A 27,359-nucleotide genomic window follows, 5' to 3' on the forward strand; every position below is an offset into this window, starting at 1 on the left:
GTACGATCCCAGTACAGTTTATAGCGTTCGTTTTCCAGGATGGTTTCCGGTCGGTACTTGTAGTATGGCACTTTTTCAGAATTAATTAGTGTTAATTTAGTTGCCATTTCTTGGTGTAGTATCTTTCCCACTGCATCGTGTCTCTCTTTATATTCATTTCCTGCAAACATTTGACATCCTCCCGTGATATGTTGGATTGTCTCGTTCGTTGGACAACCATAACGGCATCGATCGTCAGTAATAGTTCGATCCTTTATGATATGTTTGCAGTAATTTTTTGTTGAGATCACTTGATCTTGGATGGCTAAAAGAAATCCTTCCGTTTCTGGATACATCGCACCTGATGTGAGCCAATAGTTCGACGCTTCAATGTCGACATGATCCTGGTTCACCTCGTTGAAATGTCGTCCATGTAGGGGCTTTTCTCTCCATCTTTGCAGTTTTTCTTGGATTGTCTGGTGGTTGTATGACAATTGCTCCTTGTGCAGTTGTAAAGGTGTTGATTCGTCTGCTTCACACAGTACTTTGTAGATCTCTGACGTGCCTGATTTGTCTTTGAAGTATGTTCGTAGGCATTCAATTTGACCATGGGCAAGTTCCATGATGTCTAGCAGACCTCTGCCTCCTTTATTCCTCGGCAGTGTCGTCCTCTCAATGCTACTTTTCGGATGGTGCTTGTGTGCTTTCGTCATCAAGGTTCTCATTTTGCGTTGCAGGTTTTCCATATCTGTTTTGGTCCATGGAATGATACCGAAAGAGTATGTAAGAATTGAACATGCATATGTATTGATAGCTCTCGTCATGTTCTTGCTGTTGAGGTTTGTTTTCAAAATTTTGTTGATTCTCCTAATGAACTCAGTTGTTAAGTCTTCCCTCATTCTTTGATGGTTTATTCGTCGGTTTTGTTTCATTCCTAGGTATTTATAAAGATCGTCCGATTTCATTGCTTCTATCTCCTGTCCATTGGAGAGAGCTATCGGTTCATCTTGGATTTTTCCACGCACTACGCTAATAGTACGACACTTGTCCAATCCGAATTTCATCCCCACGTCTTCCGAAAAATTTTCCACCAGTTTGACCATAATTTGCAAGTGGTTTTTGTTGCCTGTTATAAGTTTGAGGTCATCCATGTATAGCAAATGATTGAGTGCAATATTATTTCTGCTTCCTTTCACATTGAAACCTTTTTCAGTAGCATTCAGTTGTTTAGAAAGGGGGTTCAGCGCCAAGCAGAACCATAAGGGACTCAACGAATCTCCTTGGAAAATTCCCCTTTTTATTGGAATATCTTTAGTAGTTATATTCGCTGTAGAGAGTTCGATATTCGTTCTCCAGTTGCACATTGCATACTTCAGAAAGTTTATTGTAATTGGATCGATCTTGTATATTTCCAAAATTTTTGTCAGCCACCCATGAGGAATAGAGTCGAAGGCCTTCTTATAGTCAAAATATGTCATAAAAAGATTTCTGTGTTTTTTGAAGGCTTGGTTGCATATGATGGAATCTATTATCAGCAGTTCCTTCGATCCTAGTGCATTCTTGGAACATCCTTTCTACTGTGCTGTCATTATATTATTTGTCTCGCAATGTTTGTAGATACGAGATGCTACACATGATGTGATGATGATTATTATTATTATTATTATTATTATTATTATTATTAATATGTATATCGTTTTTAGAAAAATGGGTATTTTGAAATATCTCGTAAGGTGTTTCCTCGCAGTTCTAAACAAATAGCAGTTGAGTTAAGAGTCATGAATTAATATGACAGATTAAATTTATTTTGAATCTCATAAAAAGGAAAGGATCTTTCTACGGTGGCGTCAACTAGTTTGAGATTAATTTTTGAGAAACTGGGTTGTCCTAATTTCTTATGTTCAAAAAATTCTCACAGAGGGAGCTCCAAATCTCATTTTGTTGAGCATCAATTTTTGAAATTCAAATTATTATTTATAAATTAATATATCTCAAATATCAATATGAAATATTTTTAAATTTTAATTCGCAAATAATGATTATGATATTGGATTTATTGTCCTGAGACCAAATGAGGAATGAAGGCTTACTGACTTCTTTGGAGGATCATAGAATAAAAATTTTGAAATGTGAAATGCCAACGTGCATAGACAAACTAATCTAGTTTATCTATGTCAACGTGACTCTGACAAATCGACAAATGACAAATTAATTTCTCTCCATTCTCCATTGCATCGTTGTTATTTTGCTGAGGTAAGTTCTTATTTAAAGTTGATCATTTAATATCTTCCTGATCCTTTTCTGTTACCAAGTCTATTTTTCTCAAATTATTGTGAATATTTCTAAGGGAAAAGTTTAAATTATTCCGTTGTAAATTCTAATCGATAATTAATCTCAAAAGTTATTATTCTAACCACAATTGAAGTGACTCTAGAGTCTAGTTTCGTATGTCTCATTACCTTTCAACATGGTACATTACAATTTGTAGATGTAGGAAGTTGATAAAAATCAATACACTACCAGTTGAATGAATAAGTGCATAAAATTAATTTTTTCAATTCCATTTATTATGGATATGAACAATCACACTTTCTATGTCTGAATACGTTTTGTCATTTTTTCAGCCACATTATACTAATAATAATGTTTATTCAACATAAATAAACATGGTGAGTTACATTAGAAGACTACTCAAAATGCTTCATAGTCTACGCTGATAATGTCGGTTTGAAACAAATGCAGCAAATGATGAAATTATTCCTCACATCAATTCTTCAATTTGTGTGCAAATGAAGAGCAATTCAAGGATTTTTTAAAGATGCATGGTGTGATTGATTTTTCAAGGAGGGAAATCTTATGTCCAAGATGCAACAACCCCTGCAGATTTTATGAAGCGAGAAATAGGTATGTTTGTTATACCACAACATTAGTACAAAATACAAGGAGAATTCGCACAGGATGTGGTTTCATTCATTACATAAAAAAATACGTTTTTTCAAAACAGCAGTAAATCTATTCTAAGGGAATAATTGAAATCAATGTGCACATCTTGAAACTTGGCGACATGGTGGGAGTTCCTGCCGCCACTTCTTGAATACCTGAATATCTTTTTGAGAAATTCTTCTCTGGAGTTCAAAACATAGCTTCCATCTGTCTATCAACTATACGACTATAGCTTCTGCTCCACACAGCATTGCTAATGGATTAAAAAACCTTCTTGCCAGTTGTACAAGAAAAAAACAACAAAAATAAAAATATTCCGAAATTGCGGTCAAAATTAGTAATCGATGATAAATCAGACTGCATTAATAGTTTACCACCATTCAAGGGAATTAAAATAACATTTAAAGTTGAACAGGAGGAAACATTTGATATAAGTGACGATGAAGATTTCAATAAAAAGTCAACAAAAACTAAAGATTTAGTTAACATAAATAAAAGAGGAAGAAATACCGAAAAATTATGTTAGTGAAAACAAGGATGTAGGGAAAGAGATGTGAATAATGAAACCTGTAAAAAATAGTTCACTAATGAAAGAAAATTTTAATGAAATATACTCTGAGGAGAAAGCATTGCCAATGGTTTCAAGAACCTTCTTGCCATTGCTGCTGATACGGATGTTGAATTCAAGGAAGCTGATACCCTCAAGGTATGATTTTAATTTTTAAAATATTGTTATTCAAAGGTTACTTAGACACTTGTCAAATCTATTATGATTTATTTATTCATTAAACGGCAAGCCAATTTACAATTAAACAGAAAGATACAAAGTAAAATACACGTGCACACATTAATGTAATCATAGGATGAAAAAAAAAAAAAATGATGAGAACTTTTTTTGAACTTTGTATTGTGCTAGTTGCTTAACAGCATGAACCCCTAGTTACATACTCTGCTAATGAAATAAAAAAACATTCTGAAAAGTTTTCAAGATTAAATTGAAATTTTCAATTCACTAGACATAATTTTAATATTTTTACGTTTTTCCAGGTTCTTAGCAAGTTTGCTGCTGCTGCTCCCACAGCATTTGCCGCCCCTGTTGCAGCTGCTCCATAGGCAAAGAAAGAAGAGAAAAAGGAGGAATCAAGGAATACCTCAAGGTATGATTTTAAGTTTTAAATATTTTTTTCAAAAATCTTATAGTCAAATCTATTATGATGAAAACTTTTTTTGAACTTTGTATTGTGCTAGTTGCTTAACAGCATGAACCCCTAGTTACATACTCTGCTAATGAAATAAAAAAACATTCTGAATAATTTTCAAGAAAGATATATTTCAAATTTTCAATTCACTGGGTATAATTTCAATATTTTTACGTTTTTCCAGGATCCTAGCAGGTTTGCAGCTGCTGCTGCTCCCGCAGCATCTGCCGCTCCTGTTGCAGCTGCTCCAGAGGCAAAGAAAGAAGAGAAAAAGGAGGAATCAAGACAATCAAGGAATACCTCAAGGTATGATTTTAATTTTAAATATTTATATCAAAAATCTTTTTGTCAAATCTTTCATGATGAAAACTTTTTTTGAACTTTGTATTGTACTAGTTTGCTTAACAGCATGAACCCCTAGTTACATACTCTGCTAATGAAATAAAAAAACATTCTGAAAAATTTTCAAGGAAGATTCAATTCATATTTTCATTTCACTGGATATAATTTCAATATTTTCATGTTTTTCCAGGATCCTAGCAAGTTTGTAGCTCCCGCAACATCTGCCGCCCCTGTTGCAGGTGCTCCAGAGGCAATGAAAGATGAGAAAAATGAGGAATCAAGACATTCAAAGAATACCTTAAGGTATGATTATAATTTTTAAATATTTATATCAAAATTCTTTTTGTCAAATCTATTATGATGAAAACTTTTTTTGAACTTTGTATTGTGCTAGTTGCTTAACAGCATGAACCCCTAGTTACATACTCTGCTAATGAAATAAAAAAACATTCTGAAAATTTTTCGAGGAAGATTTATTTCAAATTTTCAATTCACTGGATATAATTTCAATATTTTCACGTTTTCCTAGGATCCTAGCAAGTTTGCAGCTGCTGCTCCCGCATCATCTGTCGCTCCTGTTGCAGCTGCTCCAGAGGCAAAAAGAAGAGAAGAAAGGGGAATCAAGACAATCAAGGAATACCTCAAGGTATGATTATAATTTTTAAATATTTATATCAAAAATCTTTTTGTCGAATCTATTATGATGAAAACTTTTTTTGAACTTTGTATTGTGCTAGTTGCTTAACAGCATGAACCCCTAGTTACATACTCTGCTAATGAAGTAAAAAAACATTCTGAAAAATTTTCAAGAAAGATTTATTTCAAATTTTCGATTCACTGGGTATAATTTCAATATTTTCATGTTTTTTCAGGATCCTAGCACCATTCAAAGGAATTTTAAATTGAACAGGAGGAAACATTTAATATAAATGACGATGCATTAATGTAATATGTAATGTAGTTTAAAGTATTGTACAAATGTATAGGATATTTGAATACACCTTTTTTCTTATTTGCATGTTTTTCTTTATCTTATTCATTTTTTATTGAAAAAACCATCTTGTATTTGAATTTTCAAATTGAAACAAATTCTATTGAATTTAACAATTTCCTATTTTAATTTTTCACCGTGTTCCGAAAGGGGCATTCTCTATATTAGCGATTCAAGTTCATCTTTAAGCCACCTAACAGTGGAAACGGTAATTTCATGCGTAGGGTCGAAAACTTTGATGGCGTACATTTCTGCAATCATTGAAATTTTTTTACAATATAAAAATTTTTACCGTTAATGATTGCAGAAATATTATTCGGTGAGTTATCTAAAGTGTTCCAGTTTTTGAACATTGTGATTACTGGCCCAAAACGTAGAAATCAAAAGTGTTAAGTTGCCAACAGGGATCTCGTTCGTCTCATTTCATTGCTTTCCCAAGTACAACAGTTATAAACTAAAGAAATAACTAGCAAAACGTTATTGTCCAAAAAGTTGAAATAACGGGTGTTTTTTTTTCGAGGTATATAACTTTAAGTTGGCATTACTGTTCAAGATGGCGACCGATTTGACAGCCGTCAAGTGATTTATTCTCAGTTTGGTTTGGCAATTCATCATGAATAGATTCATGCCTGAACAACGCTTGCAAGTAGTGCAATTTTATTTCGAAAATAATGGTTCTGTGCGAAATACATATCGCGCACTACGTCCATTAACGATGAAGCGCACTTGAATGGCAACGTCAACAAACAAAACTGCCGCATTTGGAGTGAAGCTAATCCTCAAGTGTATGTCCAAACACCGTTACATCCAGAAAAACTGACTGTTGGTGCGCTTTATGGGCTGGTGAAATCATTGGTCCGTACTTCTTCAAAAACGATGATGGCCAGAACGTTACAGTCAATGGTGATCGGTATAGAGCCATGATTACTAACTTTTTCATTCCTGAATTGAACAACCATGATGTCCAGGAGCTGTGGTTCCAACAAGACGGCGCAACATGTCACACAGCTCGTGCCACAATCGATTTATTGAAAGACACATTTGGTGACCGCCTAATTTCACGTTTTGGCTCTGTGAATTGGCCTCCAAGATCTTGTGATTTAACACCGCTAGACGACTTTCTGTCGGGCTATGTAAAGTCATGGGTCTATGCGGATAAGCCACAAACCCTTGACCATTTGGAAGACAACATTCGCCGTGTTATTGCCGATATACGGCCACAAATGTTGAAAAAAGTAATCGAAAATTGGACGTCCAGATTGGACTACATCCGAGCCAGCCGTGGCGGTCATATGCCAGAAATCATATTTAAAATGTAATGTCACAAGATTATCTTGCGGGTAAATAAAATTCATGTCAATCGAATAATCCATCGTTGTTTTATTGCAATTTAAAGTTCGATAACTCTAAAAAAAACACCCTTTATAAGAAAAATTTGAAGTGCGGAAAGAAAATAATATATACCACGTGAGTTTGTTCAAATAAACAATTTTCATCACAGAGAACGGAAAGAGAGTTCAAACCCCTTTTGAGACATACGATAAAATTATCTTCAAAACTGAAAATGTTTTGATTTCGTTGGGTTGGGTTGTATTCTCCAACGTCTCATCCAAGCCACTGTTACATCTGCCAACTTCTGTAGTCCTTTCATACACTCTTTCAGTGTTTTGTGGTGGGATATAAGGTTGTGTCATCAGCAAATTGGAAAATATATTCCAGACTGTTGATGTTCTAGTTTCTGAAATCAGGTTGTCTCCATGTCCCTGCAGAACAAATTGTAGAGTAGAGGATAGAGTGGTGAGCCTTGTGGTAGTCCTTGTGCTGGTGTTAATTCTTCTGAGGTTTCACCTTTAACCCGGACTTGTAATATTATGTCTAGAAGGAAATTATTTATAATGTTTATCTAACTCCAGATGGAAAATTTTGGAGATCAGACCGGCGTGCCAGACACTATCGAAAGTTTCTTGAATGTCCATAAATATAGCAGCTGTTTTATTTCCCATTTTTCTATTGCATTGAACATTTGAAATGAGTGTAATTAAAGGGTGTATAGTCGATGTCTTTTTTTTAATCCGAATTGACATGGTGGTATATATTTTCCTATCTCATTGCATATTCAAAAAATTTTCCCAATGTAGGTAGAAGTGTAATAGGCCTGTAGTTCTCTATGTTAGAATTATCTGTCTTTGCCTTGGGGATGGTTATCAAAATGCTTTTTTTTCCATTCACTTGGAAAGAGGGAATGAGAGAGGCAGTAGTTATAAATTTTGATTATAATATTGTGAACTAAAAGGTCTAGGTTCCTCAGTATTTTTTCTTGGAATGTTGTCATATTGTAATCTAACATATATCGAAAGTGTCAGAAAATATTGATACAATATACACCGATAAACTGACCAAAGTAGGTCATATTAATAATAATAATAATTTATTCACCACCAATAATAGATTACATATTTCATTTGAGTTCATTATTATCTCAAAATTAACATTGAGGATAGTGATCCAGCCTAAATTATAAAATTTGTGTGCCGAGATCACCCTCATACTGAAAATAAAAATATATATGACATGCCTGAGACAGGCAGCTTTTGGGATGGCAGTCCTGGACACTCCTGGACAAATAGATGTAACTGGAATCTCTGAGTTTGCACTTATGTTTGTTAGTTTGCAACTATGAAAATGATTTTTTTTTATATATAATCTACTACTTTTTTAATCAATTACTAAAATACTCTTTAGTTTGAAAACACTTTTGAGAATCTTTCTTTATTCTCCTCAATAAAAGATCTTATTAATCTTCTATTCCTACCTCATAACCAACCCTTTCAATGTGTTTGGAAGCACGTTATAGGTTTGTAACTTTCTTTTTGCCAAAATTCTATCTATATCTAGACAAGAAATCAATCATTAACTATACAAGAAGAACCACACAACGATTTTTTACTCACAAGGTATATTTAGAACATGCTTAAAATAAACCAACAAAAATATATTAAATCAATTTAAGATGAGAGATACATAAAGCTGAAAAAGAAATAGAACGAAAAAAATTTTATTTTCCTGTCAAAAACTAAATTCACTTGAAACTAAGAGAACTATAATATGTGTATCGCTTTTAAGAAAAATGGGTATTTTGAAATATTTTATAAGTTGTTGCTTCGTTGTTCTAAACAAATAGTCATGAATTAATTGACAGTTGAAATTTGTTTTGAATCTCATAAAAAGAGAAAAATCTTTCAACGGTGACGTCAACTGGTTTAAGATTCTTAAATTAAGAATAATTTTCACGAAACTGGGTTGTTCTTGTCCTACTTTCTTATGTTCAAAAATTTCTCACAGAGGGAGCTCCAATTCCAAACCTCATTTTGTTGAACATCAATTTCTAAAATTTAATTCTATATCATATTATTTATGAATTAATATATTTCAAATGTTGATATGAAATTTTCTAAAATCTTAATTTATTTGCAAATAATAATGTAAGATATAGGAAATTTTTCCCTAAGGCCAACTGAGGATTGAAGATTAACAGACTTAATCATGGGTCATAGAATAAGAATTTCGAAATGTGCAATGCCAACGGAAGTCTGAAAACTCCTCCATTGCGTTGTTGTTTTTGCTGAGGTAAGTAGTTGCTTGAAGTTTATCATTTAATATCTGCATGATCCTTTTCTGTAACTTAGTCAATATCTTTAAAATTATTGTAAATATTGCTAAGGAAACAGAAACGTTTATATTGTTCCGTTGAAAATTCTACTCGATAATTTATCTCAAAAGTTATTATTCTAACCTCAATTGAAGTGACTCTAGTTTTGTACATACATTACAATGTGAAGATGTAGAAGGACAAGACACTACCAGTTGAATAAATAACTGCATAAATAACTTTTTTCAATTCCATTTATTATGAACCATCACGCGGTAGAGGATAACTCTAGTTAATATGGGTATGTTTTATCAGTCGTTCATAGATTTCAAACGTTCCTGAATTATATCTTGATTATTTCGTTTTCCAATCTTACTCGTAAATTATTATTCTTACTTCGATTGAAATTTTTTATATTTCTGTTCTAAATAATTTTAATATTTATTATAAGTATGTATTTGTGAATCCTACTGTTATTTACGTCATAAGATATTTGTTTATTTATTCCTAGTTTTCAACTTGAATCATTTTTTTCAGTCCTTAAATTTTCTAAACAGTCCCTACACACCACAAGATGGGTAGGGAGGACAAAGCTACTTGGAAATCCAATTATTTCCTAAAATTAGTTGTAAGTATTAATATCGAATTTATCTATAAGAGTTAAGATTTATTCCTATCATGATGAGTTTTTTCGTCTCTCAATTGTTCCCATATTATGGAAGAACCTCTTGCCATAAGGGATCAGCATGTGGACAGGTTTTTTCTGAAATTTTTCAAGTCTTACCACTTGTTGCATATTTCTAACTTTACATGTCTTAATACGTTCTGTTATTTTTCAGCAACTTTTAGAAGACTACCCTAAATGTTTCATCGTCGGCGCTGACAATGTCGGTTCGAAACAAATGCAGCAAATCCGTATTTCCCTTCGTGGAAATGCTGTGGTCCTCATGGGGAAAAATACCATGATGCGTAAAGCTATCAAAGGTCACGTTGAGAGAAACCCAGCATTGGAAAAGATCCTTCCTCACATTAAGGGAAATGTTGGATTTGTATTCACTAGGGATGAGCTTGTAGAAATTAGAGATAAACTTTTGGACAACAAAGTACGTGCTCCAGCTCGTGCAGGTGCCATAGCACCATTGCCAGTAGTCATTCCAGCTCAGAATACTGGTTTAGGTCCAGAAAAGACATCTTTCTTCCAGGCCTTGTCTATTCCAACAAAAATTTCTAAGGGAACAATTGAAATCATCAACGATGTGCACATCTTGAAACCCGGCGACAAGGTGGGAGCTTCTGAAGCCACCCTCTTGAATATGTTGAACATCTCTCCTTTCTCATATGGATTGGTTGTTGAACAAGTTTACGATTCTGGCACCATTTTCTCTCCTGAAATTCTTGACATCAAACCCGAAGATCTTATTGAGAAATTCTTGGCTGGAGTTCAAAACATTGCTTCCGTCTCTTTGGCTATCAACTATCCAACTATGGCTTCTGCTCCACACAGCATTGCCAATGGATTCAAGAACCTTCTTGCCATTGCTGCTGCTACGGACGTTGAATTCAAGGAAGCCGAAACAATCAAGGAATACCTCAAGGTATGATTGTAATTTTTAAAATATTTTTATTAAAAGGTTGCTCAGACACTTGTCAAATCTATCATGATGAAAACTTTTTTTTGAACTTTGTATTGTGCTAGTTGCTTAACAGCATGAACCCCTAGTTACATACTCTGCTAATGAAATAAAAAAACATTCTGAAAAATTTTCAAGATTAAATTCATATTTTCAATTCACTAGGCATAATTTTAATATTTTTATGTTTTTTCCAGGATCCCAGCAAGTTTGCATCTGCTGCTGCTCCTGCAGCATCTGCCGCCCCTGTTGCAGCTGCTCCAGAGGCAAAGAAAGAAGAGAAAAAGGAGGAATCCGAAAGTGAAGACGAAGATATGGGCTTCGGTCTTTTTGATTAGAAACATTTTTATTGCATTTGACGAATCTTGACTGTCAATAAAAATAAATAAAAATCGAAATTTTGTTCTTTATTTTTCACCATTGATACATTTATCAATTTGAAATTAATAATTTGTATTGCTCTTTCTCAAAAGAATATATATATATATATAGGGGGTGTGGTTTGGGTATCTAGGCAATTTGAAAAAGTCAACAATCTATCGTCTATTCATCTATATTTCGAACCAATATGCGGTTCTTCTCCAGGAAGGTCTTCTACTCATAAAAATCGCAAATAAATCAAGAAAGTACAGAAACGTTGCCGTAATGAATAATATATATATATTATTCATTTTTATGATAATGCACAAGTTGATTGCCAAGTAACACTCCTTTGTGGCAAACATAAGTTTTGTTTAGTTCCCTTAAGTTCACTTCCACCAGCCCATCTTAGGGCAAGCAAATTTTCTGTAGGTAATTATTACCCACTTTATGGCTAATTAAATTCGGTTTTCTACTTCTAAGAGCATATGATGAGCAATATGCAAGATTAATGTAAACTATAGCTTCTACATGAAGCAGTATGCGTGTGTGGAATATTTGCAATCAATCCTAAAGCATTTTCGCACAACTAAGGCGGTAAATGAATTAGCACTGTTGTGAATCCCGACGAGCACGCAACAAAACACTTTAGATTTCGATATTTTAGTTCAAATATATATTGAATAAAAGTTGAAAATCTGAAATATTGATACTTATAACTAGCCGAACACTAAAATATAATAGCAGAAATTCAAACCGTCAAAGCTTTTGACCCTACTCATGAAATTACAGTTTCCGCCGATATGTGGCTTCAAGATGACTTTGAATAGCTAATAGAAACTACTTGTATTCTGTGGATCAATAATAAGCTAAACTCTGTGCTTAAAAATAACCTAAATTAGAAATTGCAAAATCGACTGAATAAAAATTGATAATACCTTATAATTTATCAGAAAAAAACGCAATATGCCTTTCATGAAAGGTCGAGCTCCTGTAAGGAGAACATTACAGTATTTGGAAGCAGGAAGATTAGTGTTGAAAGATCAAATAAAAATAATGACTATAAATTATGGCTTGAATTCAAAGAATAATGGTGGAACCAAGTGAGATGAAAGGTTTTTGTTGTTTCAACGTTTGTGATTGATGTCTTTTACAGAGATTTTGTTTTTTGGCATTTACCACAAGTACAGTACAAAAATCCAGATGTTCAGATTGTAACGCTGAAAAATATGGCACCTTCACCTTTCGTTAGAGTATTTTATGGTAAAATAAGAATTTTTCACTTTCAATAGGTTTTTAGAATTTCATTTCAGAAACTGGACACCAAATGTTAATAGATCTTGATTGTAGAAGTAAAGATGAAATATATGAACACTTAATAAGAGTTATTGGCAAATCAGAGTGAGTAGTAATTTTTAATTTAACTATAGAATAGCTGAAATATTTGATAAAATAAACATACCTGTTGGAATACCTCAGGGTAGTATTCTTTGATGACAACAATGTGGAAATAATAAGATTACTACACTTTATTTTGATTGGATATAATCTATTCGGAAGGAATTTTTATTAAACTATGCACATCTATCAAGTTCCTTAGTATTCATCAAGACAAAGCAAACTGTAAGTGACCTACTAGGGTTTGTTTCTAAATCAGGGTAATAATAAATATTTATATTTTTTTAATATGAAGACCATATGCCACTTGAATCTCGAGTGCAATAGGATTTTTTATTTCATGGATCCTCAAAGAAATTATACAAATCTGATAGTGGTATGAAACTTACATCACATGTTACTCCTATTTGCCATATGATGCTGCTTAACACACCAATAGATTCTAAAGAGAATCATTCACTTACTATCAATTCTCTATGTAGTACTGAAATTGCAACCTGAAATTAAATGAGCTAGAAGCTTGCGGTAGTATTTCATTTATTACGATAGCCCTACATGTTTGAAATTTCATGATTCCGAGTATTTGATTTTTGGATTCTATGTATTTCAAAATGTTTTGCCAACTAATGATTTTAATTATTTATAACTCTAATCACTTCAAGAATCCAAGACATCCATTATCATTTTTAGGTTTTTATTTCTTTTGGCAGTTCTTAATGTTTTATATATTTTTTTGTCATTTTGATTATTAAATGTTAATGCTATTATTACAGGAAAGTCTTGGAAAAAGAGACCATTGCAAGGGAAAAGAAAGACAATCCTGCCAACTTTGGAGAGCTATGCGATAGACATTGTATATGTGAAATACCCGGGCAAGTTCCATGTCCAGGAACATGCCCTTTGCCGCAACATTGGAGGGGAAAGTATAAATACAATAAAATTGTAGAATAAATTTATTAATAGTATTCAATTTGTTTCTTTTAAGAATAATAGGGATTATAATAGCAAATATAAATTTTGAATCTTATTGGTGATATTTTGTTCAGGCTGGAAAAGCATTAGGCAACAGTGGATATTGACATTTTTTATAGAATCTCATTTTGATTTTAATTCTTTTTGTTAGATACTGAATTGTAGAGTCAACTTATTGACACTTTTTCTTTCCTTCGCAACACATGGGAAATAAAGAAAGTTATTGAATAGATATGATTGAAACACAAATGGTAGTAAATTATTTATTCAAACATGATTTCATTAAATGACAAGAGGATTGAAAAAAATTGCAGTAATAATATAATATATAACTTTTAATATTTGGAATAATAATATTAATAAAATGATTTGATTTATATAATTGTTTCTCATTCATAAAAAAATCACACTTATACCATCTCTTTGGGAAATTATCAAGAGTAAGAGAAATTTTCCGCTTATAAATTAAGTAGTATGTATATGATGTACTGCACTAAGGAAATTAATCGACTGAATGGACTTAAAAGTAAATATTAATTATTTGCTATGAAAAATGGATTACGTGGTAGAGGCTAATCCCCAAATATTCAATGCACATATGTTTTAAAACTACTTTTTATTATATAAGGGAAAATTTATAGGTGATTATCATAAACTACATTATTATTGATAAAAATAAAACAAAAGACAGTATGGATAATTGAAAATGAAATTATTTCACATTTGGATCACTTTTTTTTGATTGATTTTATATTTTTTCCTCGAAATTTCATTTGTGAAAAACAACACATATTCTACAAAATTAATGAAATCAAATGAACTGTAATCAAAAATTTGAAAGAATATGGATTTTTCCAAATTAATAATATTTCAAAGAAAAATATATCCTACAATCAAAATGGATCAGAAAGTCTTGTTCCTGATTCTTTTTTGGGGATTCGCCTCTAAAGATACATAAGACATAAATCAGACAGTCTTGATTGCACCAATAACAACAAAAAAATAACATTCATTACAGACATTTACTAATGGTTCATTTAGTATAAAATTTTTTTCGACTTCTGTGCAAAAGAAAATTAATACAGCCTATGTTCTGTGTGCTTTAGGCTAACACTGCATTGTGAATTTTTCCAAAAATTCCCTCAGCTATCCAATATATACAACAAAGGACGAGAATTCATTTCTTTTGATTACACACAAATCCTCGATTGTTTCTTTATATCAACTCGTAATCAAATTAATATTACACTATACTGGACTTATCTACATTTAGTGAGCATTTCTTTTCGATCCCACTATATAAAAGAGATTGGCACTAAATAAATTATAAATTAAATAACTTTGCTAATAGTCCCGTTCAAAAACGCAGATTTAGAAAAGAGGAACCTATACATTTTGGAACTGGAACATTTTTTGTGGAAAATATTTTTCTAATCAAATTGAAATCAAATCCAAATCTTAAAAATCCATTCCAATAGAAACGACCTTAGTTTTTAAAAAATTGACCAGAACAAAAAATTGAATGGCATAATCAACATATTGCTTCAGTTATACAAGTCAATAATTAATTGATGAAAAATTGAAGTAATAGTAAAATACGTTCTGACGAAATTTATATGATGGTACAGAGCAGTTCCAAAAGTAATCAAAAAAACACTGATGATCTCTACATGTTTGGTAAAGTCTTACAAATCCCAATTTAAAATGCTTTTAGAAAATGTTACAAATTAAAACAAAAGCCGATTAATGAATATCACAGATTTAGTTTTGAGATTACATTTTTCTTGAGCAATGGATAGACCATGAAGATTCTGATGATTTTATCGAACAAATTGTTTCATAATCCACTCACCAGAGCGAAGAAACAAACTTCTTATAAATTGTATTCCTAATTGAGAACTAAGTGTGAAAATTTATTTTTGTCCAAAAAGAAATATACACTTTTGAATGAAAATCAGAATCTATATGTCCTGCCATCATTCCAACAAGAAATTAGAAAATCCAATTACGATCAGTCAGCATCCGTACCACCCATACAAATCAACCGAACAAGAAAAGTCCGAAAACCTAGCTTTACATGATTTCAAAGGTGAAAAATTTTCTGATATTGATCCATCATACAAAAACATCCAATGCACAATCATAATTTAGTCTTTCACTTCGTTCAACAGAGTTGCTATAAGCAAAGTCGGTTTTCGTCTAAATGTTACCAGTTGGCCATGCCCGGCTTGTTCAAGGTCATGAAGTAAATCTGACAGGAGGAACCACTCTTTGCACTAGAAAAGAACACTTTATCGTTCCGCTCGCACAGGAACTTGAGCCTCTGCGCTTTTTTGTGCATGAACACCCCATCCAAATGGCCCGATTCCACCGATCTGATTTCTATGGCCTTGTTGCCCCAGCCCATTATCTGTCCAGTACCTATGTAAGCCACAGACGTAGGCATTTCTCCCCACTGCAAGATCAATTTATATTCAATTATACAAATTAAGCTAAAATTCAGGGAACAAACGTTCCACAACATTTTAAATAAATCAAAGACTTTATTCATCAAGAAAAATTAATTAGGGATAAAGTTTTTTTTTTTTAACGAATGCTAAATTATATTGTATAGACATGTGTTTCAATAATTGTTGGTACCATAAAGTTTTTATTGAGGCGATATCACGATGGAAACATTTCTGGATTCAATAGACCAGATGAACTTTTGAGTTTTGCACTCTTATTGATACACCTTTATATTGATATTAATATTATTATCGATAATAACTCTGTTCAGCAGAATGGATGAGTTTCAAACAAGGATATTTCGATATAAACTGAGATAATTTTTCACAAATGAACTGAATCTTACCTGAAGTAGACTGTTCTTGGCAATCCTACCATAGGTATTGACATAGACACCTTCATTATCGTAACAAAGTAACAATTGCATGCCATTGCTGTTAGGTAACGTGACAATACAATGTGGCGTAATAGAACCTTGTGTCTGAAAAAAAAAAAACATATTTTCAAGATATAAGACAATAAGGATAATCAGAAATAATAATACGAAGCACGACTCAATAAAACTATAACATAACGAATCTATATCACAATACAAAAACAGTAGCTATCGATTCAATTGTCCTTAGGCCCAGTTTCACCAAACAGCACTTGATCCCAGATTGCTTAAACTCCGCTTGTTACTAAAGCAGGCTTAACAGTGTTTTCTGTTTCACCATGCATCAACCCGTCCGAAGATGATCGCGATTAACCAAATCGCGATTAAATAGTCAGACCATTTGGCAACGTTGTGAACAAAGAGTTATAATAGTGTTCTGTATCGTATTAGCAGTGATGACCACCATTGGCGCTAGGTGACAGGTGTCATTCATTCATAACTCATAACATTTCAAAACATTTGTCATCTTGTAAACAAAAAACAAAGTTAATTTTTGCCGAAAATGTCGAGTGATGTGCTTCGAAATATCGGAAACTTGCAGAAGTTAAAAAGAAATGATCCCATTTCACAAAACCACACATTCTGGAAAAAAAACTATATAAGTAATTTTATTAACTTATTTATTTTTATTAACTAGTTTAACTGCTTCTTAAATAATATTTCAATCAAACATATCAATAAATTATTCTTTGCAATAAATTTCATAAAACACAAAAACAAAGTTTACGTGTATTTTAAATGGGAAATATTGAGCCTATACATATAGTCATATTTTGATAAAATTGACCCAAAAATTAGAAATTTCCGGAAAAATAATTACATAGACAAAAGTTCCATACTGATAAATAATTATTAATCTCAACTTGAAAGGTTGTAATCCTCCAAAAATGGCCGATTAGTGCTCAATCGCGATTGGTCGATTAAATGGCGCTTTGGAATGTGGTGAAACGCTACATTACATTAATCGTGATCTAAGGCCTCACTTAAGAGCCAAGTCAAGATTAAAGCATTTGGTGAAACTGGGCCTTAAAGAAATATGCCATTGACTGAAACATTTTGCTTTCAAACGATGATTTAAATGATATCAAGTAACAATGTGTTCTCGAATTAATTAATATTTCATTTTTAGAAAAGTCATGATCCATTCATAAAAGATTTTCCTATAAGAGGTTTATTTTGAATTGCCCGCTATCTGGGCAGCTGTCACTTTTGAAGCTGTCATCTTTTGACATTTGACAAGTATCAACAACGCCCTTAGTAAAAATGGGACGATACACGCTTCAACAACGCATTGAAATTGTTAAAATTCACCACAAAAATGGTGAAAATTTTGCAGTCACAGTTCGCTCAACTAAAGCACTTTTGGGACGTCGTGAAGCCTCTTCTCGACCGGCAATAGTGAAACTGGTAGCAAAATTTGAGATGTTGGGACAAGTTGGTGATGTGAATAATCGAAACCGTGTGCGTCGCTCAAGAAGAACTGAGAATATTCTGCTGTAGCCCGTAGTGTTCACGAAAAGTCAAGTTTGTCGATCTTGAAAATAAGGCATAGATGGTTGGACCTTATTCATTTTAAAATGAGGTTGGTGCAACTGTCAAAGTGAATGGATTGCGCTACCGAGCTATCATTAATGATTTTTAATGGAATTCGAAGATAATGGTGTGTACGACATTTACTTTCAATAGATGGCTCTACGTGCCACAAAGCAACAAAACAATCGCAAATTTGCGAGAATATTTTCATGGCCGTGTTATTTCTTCAAGAGGTGATCACAATTGGCCACCGTTATCTTGTGATTTGACACTATTAAACATTTTCTTCGAGACCACGTGAAGATAAAGTCTATGCTGATGCTCCACAATCGATTCAAAACCTTACAGATGGAATTTGTGAAGTTAACGAGGACACATATCATTTTCCATCATTAATGGCAAACCTTCCTCTTTCCATCGGAACAAACATCCATTGATTTCTCTTAAAATATATTTTTTTGTTGTAATATCCAAATGAAACCTCTTATTGGAAAACCCTCCACTAGCAAAATGAAACTATAATAGTACTCACAAGTTTAGGGAGGTAGATATCATAAACACTAGCTGAATCAAGATCGACTGCATGGAACCCTTCTGCACTGCCATATATCACTTTTAGCCTGGTTCCTTCTTCTACGGTCAGATCGACCAATAGCGGTCTGTAGGTCAGTTCGCAGAACGACTTGAACGCCATGAACTTGTGGTATGGCTTAGGCGCCCAGGCATAAATTTCAATACTGTCTTTTAAAGCTATCACCAGAAACTTTATCCTTTCATATTTCACAATTTTAAAATGCACAGCACCCTGTAGATCACTCACGTTTATCCAACCGTTTCTTCTCTCCACTTGCTGCAAAATGATATCAGTTTATTGACACATGACATAAGTTATAGTAATTGTGACTGATGTCAGAAGTACAGTCGCCGCCAAATAAGATGGCAAGAACTTGGTTGCGCACAAAACTGAAGGAGGAGCTAATGACTGACTATGAGTAACTAATAAACCGAAGCGTTCCATTCAGTAGCGTACACATAAAGCCAGTTTAATGTCATACTATCGTACTACCTGTATATCTTATTTTCTCAAATAAAAGTACCTGTTATAATTGTTAACTTTTTCTATCTTTTCTTATAATGAATGGTTCTACTCTCAATCTCAAATATTATCCTCCGATATTTTTTTTCGTTATCTCGAATAATTCATTGCCGATTCAATTTATTTACCACGCCACTGAGTTGAGCAGTCTCGAAATCGGCAACACCCCAGAACCAATGCCGTGATAGTGCGAAGGAGATAGCATTATCTTTCTCTGCGCCTTAGATTTGCCATCTTATTTGGCGGCGACTGTACTGTTTATCATATAAAAATGAGAAACTACTTACACTTACATCACTAACACCATCAGTCCTCAGGATTTTACTCTTGAGCCAGCTGAGGTAATATACCCTGACCCGATTCTTTTTTCCTGAAATTGTTACAAGGATATTCTGTCCTTCTAGCACCTCCATTTGCTGGAACCTCCTTCTAGATATCAGTTGATAAACCTTTCCTTGTCCGCTTCTGTCCAATAACATCAAGCCATGTTCTGTACCGATGAGTAGGTTCACTCCTACAATAAAAAAAAGATGTGTGAATCATTTATGAACAGATGTGAGGGATACTTGAAGAAAGTCTATTATTTCATTTTGGATGCCCCATCATTTTACAAACAATATTTTAAAAAGTTGGTACCCCTGTTGAAATGTTGGTATGTCTGTTGAAATTTTATGACATTTTCAGTTTAGATTAGGTTGGTGGTTTCTTTTGTTTCTGGAAAATTTTCAACTAAACAAGAAGAACGTCATAATTTATACATTGATTTTCATGTTTTTTCAATAAGTAGATGTAGTGGAGGCCCTAATTATTATTATTTGAACTGTGGTCGTTTTGTTTTGGTAAGCCAACCGGGAACTGCGACCATGCAGATCTTTTGTTCACTACCCTACTCATTCATAGAAACCCAGGGAGGTCGTCAACAACGTTAATAAAATTGACAACCTCCTTAGGGACCTTGGCCGTTACCTCTCTGGTATCCAGGACCGGCTTACCCATGTGAATGGTTCTTAGGCCAGCCAGCTCCGGACACTTGCATAACAAGTGTTCGGCTGTTTCTGCATCCGATCCACAGAGCCTGCAAATCTTGTCTGCTGACTTTCCCATACGGTACAAATGATGTTTGTACCGACCGTGCCCGTCAGCAGTCCCACCATCACCCGAAGCTCCGATCGCGACAGCTTCAGGAGCTTTTTGGCGTAGGTAGGTGAAATCTTCACGAATTTCTTCGCCTGAGCAAGTCTAGGAGTGTTAGTCCAGTGAATTGTCCTACAGTTCAACTCCCATAGCTGGACCGCAGCTTTGTATTGGTCTTTTCCTATCCCACAGAAAGGCTCAGGTCCAGCAGGTCTTAACCTTGATGCACTTTTTGCAAGTTCATCCGCTCTTTCATTTCCTTCAACCCCACAGTGCCCTGGTACCCATAATAGAGTCACCTTATTTCCTCTGGCCAGTTGCTTTATGTGTTACGGCACTCCCAAGTCAGCAAAGACCCCTGACAACACGATTCCAGGGATCTTAGCGTGGTTTGGCTGTCCGTGGTGATGTAGATATGCGCCCCCTTGAGGTTCATTTTGAGACACTCCTGGGCGCATACATAAACAGCCATTATCTTGGTCTGTAGAATCGAGGGCTCACTTCCCAGGGTTTTAGAGATCCTCAGTCCAGGTCCATATATCCCAATGCCAGTGCCCTTCTCTGTTCTTGATTCATCTGTGAACCATATGGATGACTTTTTGTCCAGACGATTTACGAGACTTATTGCACTAGGACGGTCATTTATATAACCGTTTCAAAATCGTAGGTGGTTGGCATAATATCTGATGGTTTTGCGAGGAGGTTTGAATCTAGTTGATTCAAGTGGAGGTCCAAGTCAATAACATTTTAAGATCTGTTGGTTCATTCGACATCTTATAATATTTAAGAAAGGTACCATTGAAAAAAAAATCTTACCCCACAAGGCAGCACACAGGATCTCGCTGTTAAACCTCTTCTTGTACTTCCTGATCTCGGGCGTGTCCGAAGATAGGTCGTGCGAGGTGGGCGTGACGTTCACGTTTACGTGAGATTCCCTCCTCGACTGGGCGGAGCCTGCCCCGAAGCCGAAAGTGAGGAAGGAACGCTGTTTCTGTTGTAGGGCAAGTGCGTTAGCGTTAATAGGTGTTGATATTTTGTTAGGAGAGGGCGTGTGTATTGGCGTCATCGCTTGGCGATACTGAAAAAGGCAAATGTAAGAATTAGAAAATAATCTGAGTAGGTGCTGGTAATGTCTCACTAAGTATTTACACAGTTAATCAACAACTCAAGCTCCCTGAATATGTTACTTTTGTTGATATTATGTGAAGAATGAATTTTCGGAATATAGGTTTTACGGCGAGTAGAGAATTGAAAACTAATGAAAAATGAATTGAGCTCGAAGTGAATAGACAGGAAAAGGAACATAATTGTTTTGCATCCAGACGATTTGAAGAAAAAACGCCCCATATTCTGATCGGTCTAGTCAAATCCGTCCATCAAAACTACCTAGAGACAATCCATTCTTTGAATGATTTTAAGAAAAAAGTCCTGTGAATACAGGGCGTTTTTTGTAGTACTATTTTTGTGGTTTATCGAATCATTATTAATCTTCGCCACATATTGGACAAATAAGTACCAAAACTTATAATTGATTAAGTCATCACAGCTTATGTATCTTTAAAATAATTTGGATTTTCCTGAGGATTACAAGTGAATTATATGAATTTTTTTCTCGATAACGATAGCAGATACAACTACAAGAAACCAAAAAGTGTAATACTAGACCAAAGTTTACTTTTACATTTTTCTAAACTAGCAGTGTTCCTCTAAAAAAAATTCAGGAGGAAAGAAACGGACATTGTTCCAGGAAAAATATCACCCTGTAGATTTGCATTCAAAATTAGCATATCACATGATTAATCCTTCATATTGGAATATCTTTGCTAAATTTAAGTTAAATTTGTGAATGTGAAAGGAAAGTACTATGAGAAAAAAAAATTGAAAAAATCAAACTGTATTTCGAAAACTAAGCGTTTGCAAGTCCATTTTATAGGCTTTTTTTTCTAAACATGATTCGAGGGGTCTGTCATTTTCGTTTGTACCTCCAATTTAGGAACACCCTGTATACAAACACGTCGGTTTATTATCAACTCATTTTTGGATCTGCAGGTTTGCCCACCATGCGTTATTATAAAGGGTGTTTTTTTAGAGCTATATAACTTTAAATTGCAATAAAACAACGATGAATTATTCGATTGACATGAATTTTATTTATCCGAAAGATAATCTTGTGGCATTACATTTTAAATATGATTTCTGGCATATGACCGCCACGGCTGGCTCGGATGTAGTCCAATGTGGACGTCCAATTTTCGATGACTTTTTCCAACATTTGTGGCCGTATATCGGCAATAACATGGCGAATGTTGTCTTCCAAATGGTCAAGGGTTTGTGGCTTATCCGCATAGACCAATGACTTTACATAGCCCCACAGAAAGTAGTCTAGCGGTGTTGAATCACAAGATCTTGGAGGCCAATTCACAGGTCCAAAACGTGAAATTAGGCGGTCACCAAACGTGTCTTTCAATAAATCGATTGTGGCACGAGCTGTGTGACATGTTGCGCCGTCTTGTTGGAACCACAGCTCCTGGACATCATGGTTGTTCAATTCAGGAATGAAAAAGTTAGTAATCATGGCTCTATACCGATCACCATTGACTGTAACGTTCTGGCCATTATCGTTTTTGATGCAGCAATAGCTTCTTCTGTATGGCGTCTCTGGGGATGCGAGTTATCAATAAGAGTAAACGTGGTGCGAAAACGTTCCATGGTTAATCGAATGAACTGCTCTGATGGACGATTTTGTCCACGATAAAATGGACGTAGTGCGCGATACGTATTCCGCACAGAACCATTATTTTCGAAATAAAATTGCACTATTTGCAAGCGTTGTTCAGGCGTGACTCTATTCATGATGAATTGCCAAACCAAAGTGAGAATAAATCATTTGACAGCTGTTAAATCGGTCGCCATCTTGAAAAGAAATGCTAACTTAAAGTTATATACCTCGAAAAAAAAAACACCCTTTATTTCGAAGTGACCCATTAGTTCAAGAAGTTCTCATTCTATTCAACTGTAACACCTACATTCCAATTTTTTTTATCCATATTTAAATTTTTGCCCAAGGGACAATTGTGAAATTTGGTACAATAATATTCTCAACTGATGAATGAAAACAATCTTGGTAAATCCGTTATAGTTTGGAAAAATGTTGTAGTTAATTTTAAGAGATTGTGTGGATCTCTGTGACAAGATAGTTCATTTCGTTTTGGATTACTCTTTCGAGACTGTTTTTGGAAAAATTTCAGAATGGAAAATTGTTATTGCTTTTCATAAAGAATATATAAAAAATCAATCCAGAAGTAATTTAAATTCAAATTAATATTAAAAAAAATATATAGTATAGAAGCAAAAAAATATGCATATGGCAGGAGTCCAGGGCGCTAAAAATAATATTGATATTATCATTCAAGCAGTAGCAAAAAACGTTGGTTAGTTTGATCAACAAACAAAATGCATTAGTCTTTCCCGTTAGTTTTCCAAAACCAATTATGTGTGAAATTCGATATTTGCAAAATTAAAACTTGAGCAACAAAATGAAAATAAGACTACCAGTTTTACATTGTATTGTTTATCCACTCAGTATTCAACGAACACAACAATATCCACTGCCAAAAAAAAAATCTTTGCGGCATGAGACAAGTCTGCAAGTCGTCAAATAGCGCAATTAAAGATCCGTTTGGCCAAAACGAACGCACAATGGAAAATCAACTGCCCATTCAGGACACGATTGACTTGACCTTCTTTATTAATAAAAACGTTGGCACTTCTCACACAGGGAATTCCATCGAAAAATAGACCGATATAGATTAATTTTTTGGGAATACGTTGACATATTTTAGGTGGAATATTTCAAGACATCTCTAATTAACTTAAGACGAAGATATCGAAATAATTTCTAAAGATTCAATAACTTGAAGGTTTTTTTAAGAAAGCTAGTTTTAATTAACATAAACGTGCATTCTTTGCGTGACCTCACTAAAAAAAAATATTGACTCGATCTAAGAATTACAAATAAAATTTTCAGGAATTCATAATTCCGAAATAGATGTTGTAACTTCATGGTACGTAATTAATATTGTAATATGTCCTATGATATATACTTACGATACGATAATATGTTCAAGAATAGTTATTTATAATAAAAGTGCAGAAGGTATTGATATTCTTTCCAGGGTTCAAAATTGAAAAATAAGCCATGAAGATGCGGGTTTTTGAATGAACAATAGTTAAATGAGCCTTCTGTACGCCTAGTATATTATTTTCTCTGATTCACTGAATTTTTACTGAAATTCATGGAATATTTCCATAAATATAGTTTAGTGATTTATGCATTGAAAAATGTTGGTTGGCAGAACTGTTTTCTGTATCACAAATTTGACAGATAATAGATAAATTCGTGACAGAAGAGTTCCGAGTACCAACATATAATAATGAAATATAACCATGAAATCTGTTTGAAATTGACACATTACCGCAAGATTTTGTTCTACAAGTTATGGCAGAATGAAGGTATTTGCCACAGAATTAGAGAATTTTTTTTTTTTAATTGGAATGGATTATTAATTTTGTTTTGTGAATTTTATATTATCCGATTTTTAGAATTCCCAATTATAAATTTCGACAATTCAAACACATGGGTGTTAAAAGTATTGAACGATACGACAATCGGGGTTTATTAATAAAATTAACACATACAACTGATAAAATGTACGTCTTGAAATAACTCAAAATGAAGAAAAATATGCCTATTGATGCAATTAATTAGTTGAAGGAAACTAACACATGCCATGCAATGTATTGGCACGATTAAATTAATGAAATGTTGAAAAACTTGACACAATTATATTAAACATGTATGATGCCCCGTTTACATTTCCTCTGCTGATACTGAAATTACATCTACACATGCTTTGTTGTTTGAAGTTTATAATTTTTATATTGCTCCATCTCAAAAGAATAAATATATATCGAGAATAATCATAAAGGAAAAATCAAACGTGAGTGGTGATGAACAAAAGCGAAAATGAAAAAAAAAAAAGAAAAACTAATCAAGATTTTCGATGTCAGGCAGCGGTGATGCATAAACAATACAATGTGACAAGACACTACAATTAAACAACAACGAACAGTTGAACAGTATCATACTTACAGTTTTTTATGTTACGATGTGTTATGGACGTCACTCAGAAAGGCAAAAACCAAAGAGAAAGACATTAACATGGGACACAATTTTCGAACAAGTTAAAATTACACTCTATGTATTATAATTATCCTTTCGAAAATTTTTTCGAGGCCTTTCGTAATTCAAATCTTGGCGAATCGATCCAATGAAACATTTCAAGCATGCAGCCAACCTTTGGTATTGTACAATGGTATATTTAATAGAGCAACCTTGGAATTAAAAGTTCCCTTTGATACATCGGTGATTATAGTCTATATTCAAACGACAGAGATGATGTGATTAAATTGTTTCATTACAGCACGGTGTATGATTTTGTGCTCTCATTAAATAATTCCATGTTTGTTCCTCAATAATTATATTATTATCATTGTCTCTTGAAATTTGGATTTTTTGATGAAAAGTATAAAATTGCTTAGACTTTGAAGATATTGAAAAAAAAATACCCAATTATGCCAAAGATTACTTCATGCTTGAAAGAGGAAATCTATAAGCGAATGGAGTTGAAGAACTCATCTAAGCCACAATTTCAACACACTGCAGAAACTAGGCATATCAAGTTATAAAAAGTTTCGAAGTTTCTAACAAAAAAGTGATTGAAATAATCTAGTGTGACTTTGATTAGGCTAGATAATTTATAGCAAAATTGTGTGGATCAAATATAACCTATATTGAAGAATTGGTGAAATATTTTCTTTACTCAATACGCTCTATGAGTGATGACGTCACACACCGCCATTTTAGTTCTCCTGTCAGTGTTCGGAATCCAAACAAACAAATTGTCATTCAAATTAGTACGTTGTCGATGAAGAAATTGGCTTATTTTGATAAATAAGATTATTTAAGGAACGATTTTACTATTAATTGATAGACATAAGGCACGAGATTAATGCCAATAAGTTCGAACTTGAAGTTCAACTAATAAACACGGCTTTTTACAAAATCTGGGGAATGATACAGGATTCAAACTTACTGGTATTAACCTCGTTCCTTCTGTCTATCAATTAATACTGAAATCATTCCTCAAATACTCTTATTTATGAAAATAAGCCAATCCCTTCAACGACACCGTACTAATTCGAATGACAATTTATTTGTTTGGATTCCGAACACTGACAGGAGAACCAAAAATGGCGGTGTGTGACGTCACACTAATAGAGCGTATTGGACTTAAAAATTTTGTATTCCAAATTGAGCATTTTTGTAATTTTTCATCAACAAGTACAAGAAAGCAGATACAGAATTTCCTCTATTCTCATCGACATTCTTTTTCAAAGCGAGGCCTCAAATTTGACAAATGTTAAAAACTTATCATATTATCACAATGAAAGCAAGAAGCCCCAAATGTTTTTGGCAGCAAGTAATAAAAGACTCACCTCTTCGCTTTGCGATTTATCCCTAGCCGATGGAGTGCCAGGACTACTACTTGCTTGACTCAACAAGTCTGGCAAGACGTTACTTTGCCTTATGTTGTCACCACTACGTCCATTCTACAAATACATAAAATTCATCACTCTGTATACAGGATAGATAAAAAAGTTGAAAGTCATTCATTTCGCCTAATTTTAATAAAAATCTTAATTAACCCAAATCATCTATAAAAAATATTAATTGATGTATATTCTGTTATCTTGTATGTTCCACTTTAATTTGAAACCCTTCAATAAAATTGAAATAATCTGAAGCATTTATTAAAAAAAAACAATGAAATAAAAATATAAATGATTAGAATAAACCAAAGTCACTACCTAAAAATAACAACACACAAAGCAAAAGCGGAAAAAATTAAAACAATGACAATTTTAACAGCAAATAACAAACATCTTTCAAATTATTATATATGACATATTGTAAATGTAAATTACTTGGAAAGGGGTTTATGCATTATTAAGTTGGATATTCAAGGCACTTAAAAAGATGGCAGCAGCTGCAACCAGTCGTTTTAGATCAATTTCCATGCTTTTTATTCGCAGAACCTTCTCAAAAAACATGCTGTAGTCTTCCTT

At 33.6% G+C, this 27,359-nt stretch overlaps 3 protein-coding genes across 12 annotated transcripts in view; 2 read left to right on the forward strand and 1 right to left on the reverse strand.

Moving 5' to 3' along the window:
* Positions 1 to 9,015: 9,015 nt before the first annotated feature.
* On the forward strand, positions 9,016 to 11,127 carry LOC123677696 (60S acidic ribosomal protein P0). The gene is made up of 4 exons (XM_045614376.1): positions 9,016 to 9,081; positions 9,641 to 9,731; positions 9,943 to 10,698; positions 10,932 to 11,127. Exons 2-4 carry the CDS (start codon positions 9,678 to 9,680, stop codon positions 11,070 to 11,072), a joined length of 951 nt encoding a protein of 316 aa, XP_045470332.1. The 5' UTR covers positions 9,016 to 9,081; positions 9,641 to 9,677; the 3' UTR covers positions 11,073 to 11,127.
* Positions 11,128 to 11,962: 835 nt separating this feature from the next.
* On the forward strand, positions 11,963 to 13,457 carry LOC123679071 (probable 28S ribosomal protein S25, mitochondrial). The gene is made up of 4 exons (XM_045616433.1): positions 11,963 to 12,197; positions 12,251 to 12,357; positions 12,408 to 12,495; positions 13,266 to 13,457. Exons 1-4 carry the CDS (start codon positions 12,061 to 12,063, stop codon positions 13,441 to 13,443), a joined length of 510 nt encoding a protein of 169 aa, XP_045472389.1. The 5' UTR covers positions 11,963 to 12,060; the 3' UTR covers positions 13,444 to 13,457.
* Positions 13,458 to 13,713: 256 nt separating this feature from the next.
* LOC123679070 (TRAF2 and NCK-interacting protein kinase) overlaps positions 13,714 to 27,359 on the reverse strand; it is a 49,392-nt gene continuing 35,746 nt past the window's right edge. For 5 of the 10 annotated variants that reach the window (XM_045616430.1, XM_045616426.1, XM_045616429.1 and 2 more), the window contains 6 exons: positions 26,730 to 26,843; positions 20,988 to 21,249; positions 19,325 to 19,551; positions 18,474 to 18,791; positions 16,319 to 16,453; positions 13,714 to 15,919 (listed from right to left, as the gene is read on the reverse strand). In XM_045616430.1, the coding sequence (XP_045472386.1) occupies positions 15,671 to 15,919; positions 16,319 to 16,453; positions 18,474 to 18,791; positions 19,325 to 19,551; positions 20,988 to 21,249; positions 26,730 to 26,843 (1,305 nt within the window). In that variant the 3' untranslated portion in view covers positions 13,714 to 15,670. The remainder of the gene's footprint in view (positions 15,920 to 16,318; positions 16,454 to 18,473; positions 18,792 to 19,324; positions 19,552 to 20,987; positions 21,250 to 26,729; positions 26,844 to 27,359) is intronic. The other 5 variants (XM_045616431.1, XM_045616424.1, XM_045616432.1 and 2 more) reach the window with 3 other exon arrangements.

The sequence above is a fragment of the Harmonia axyridis genome, chromosome 4 (assembly GCF_914767665.1).
Source record: "Harmonia axyridis chromosome 4, icHarAxyr1.1, whole genome shotgun sequence".
In the NCBI taxonomy this organism is placed as follows: domain Eukaryota; kingdom Metazoa; phylum Arthropoda; class Insecta; order Coleoptera; family Coccinellidae; genus Harmonia; species Harmonia axyridis.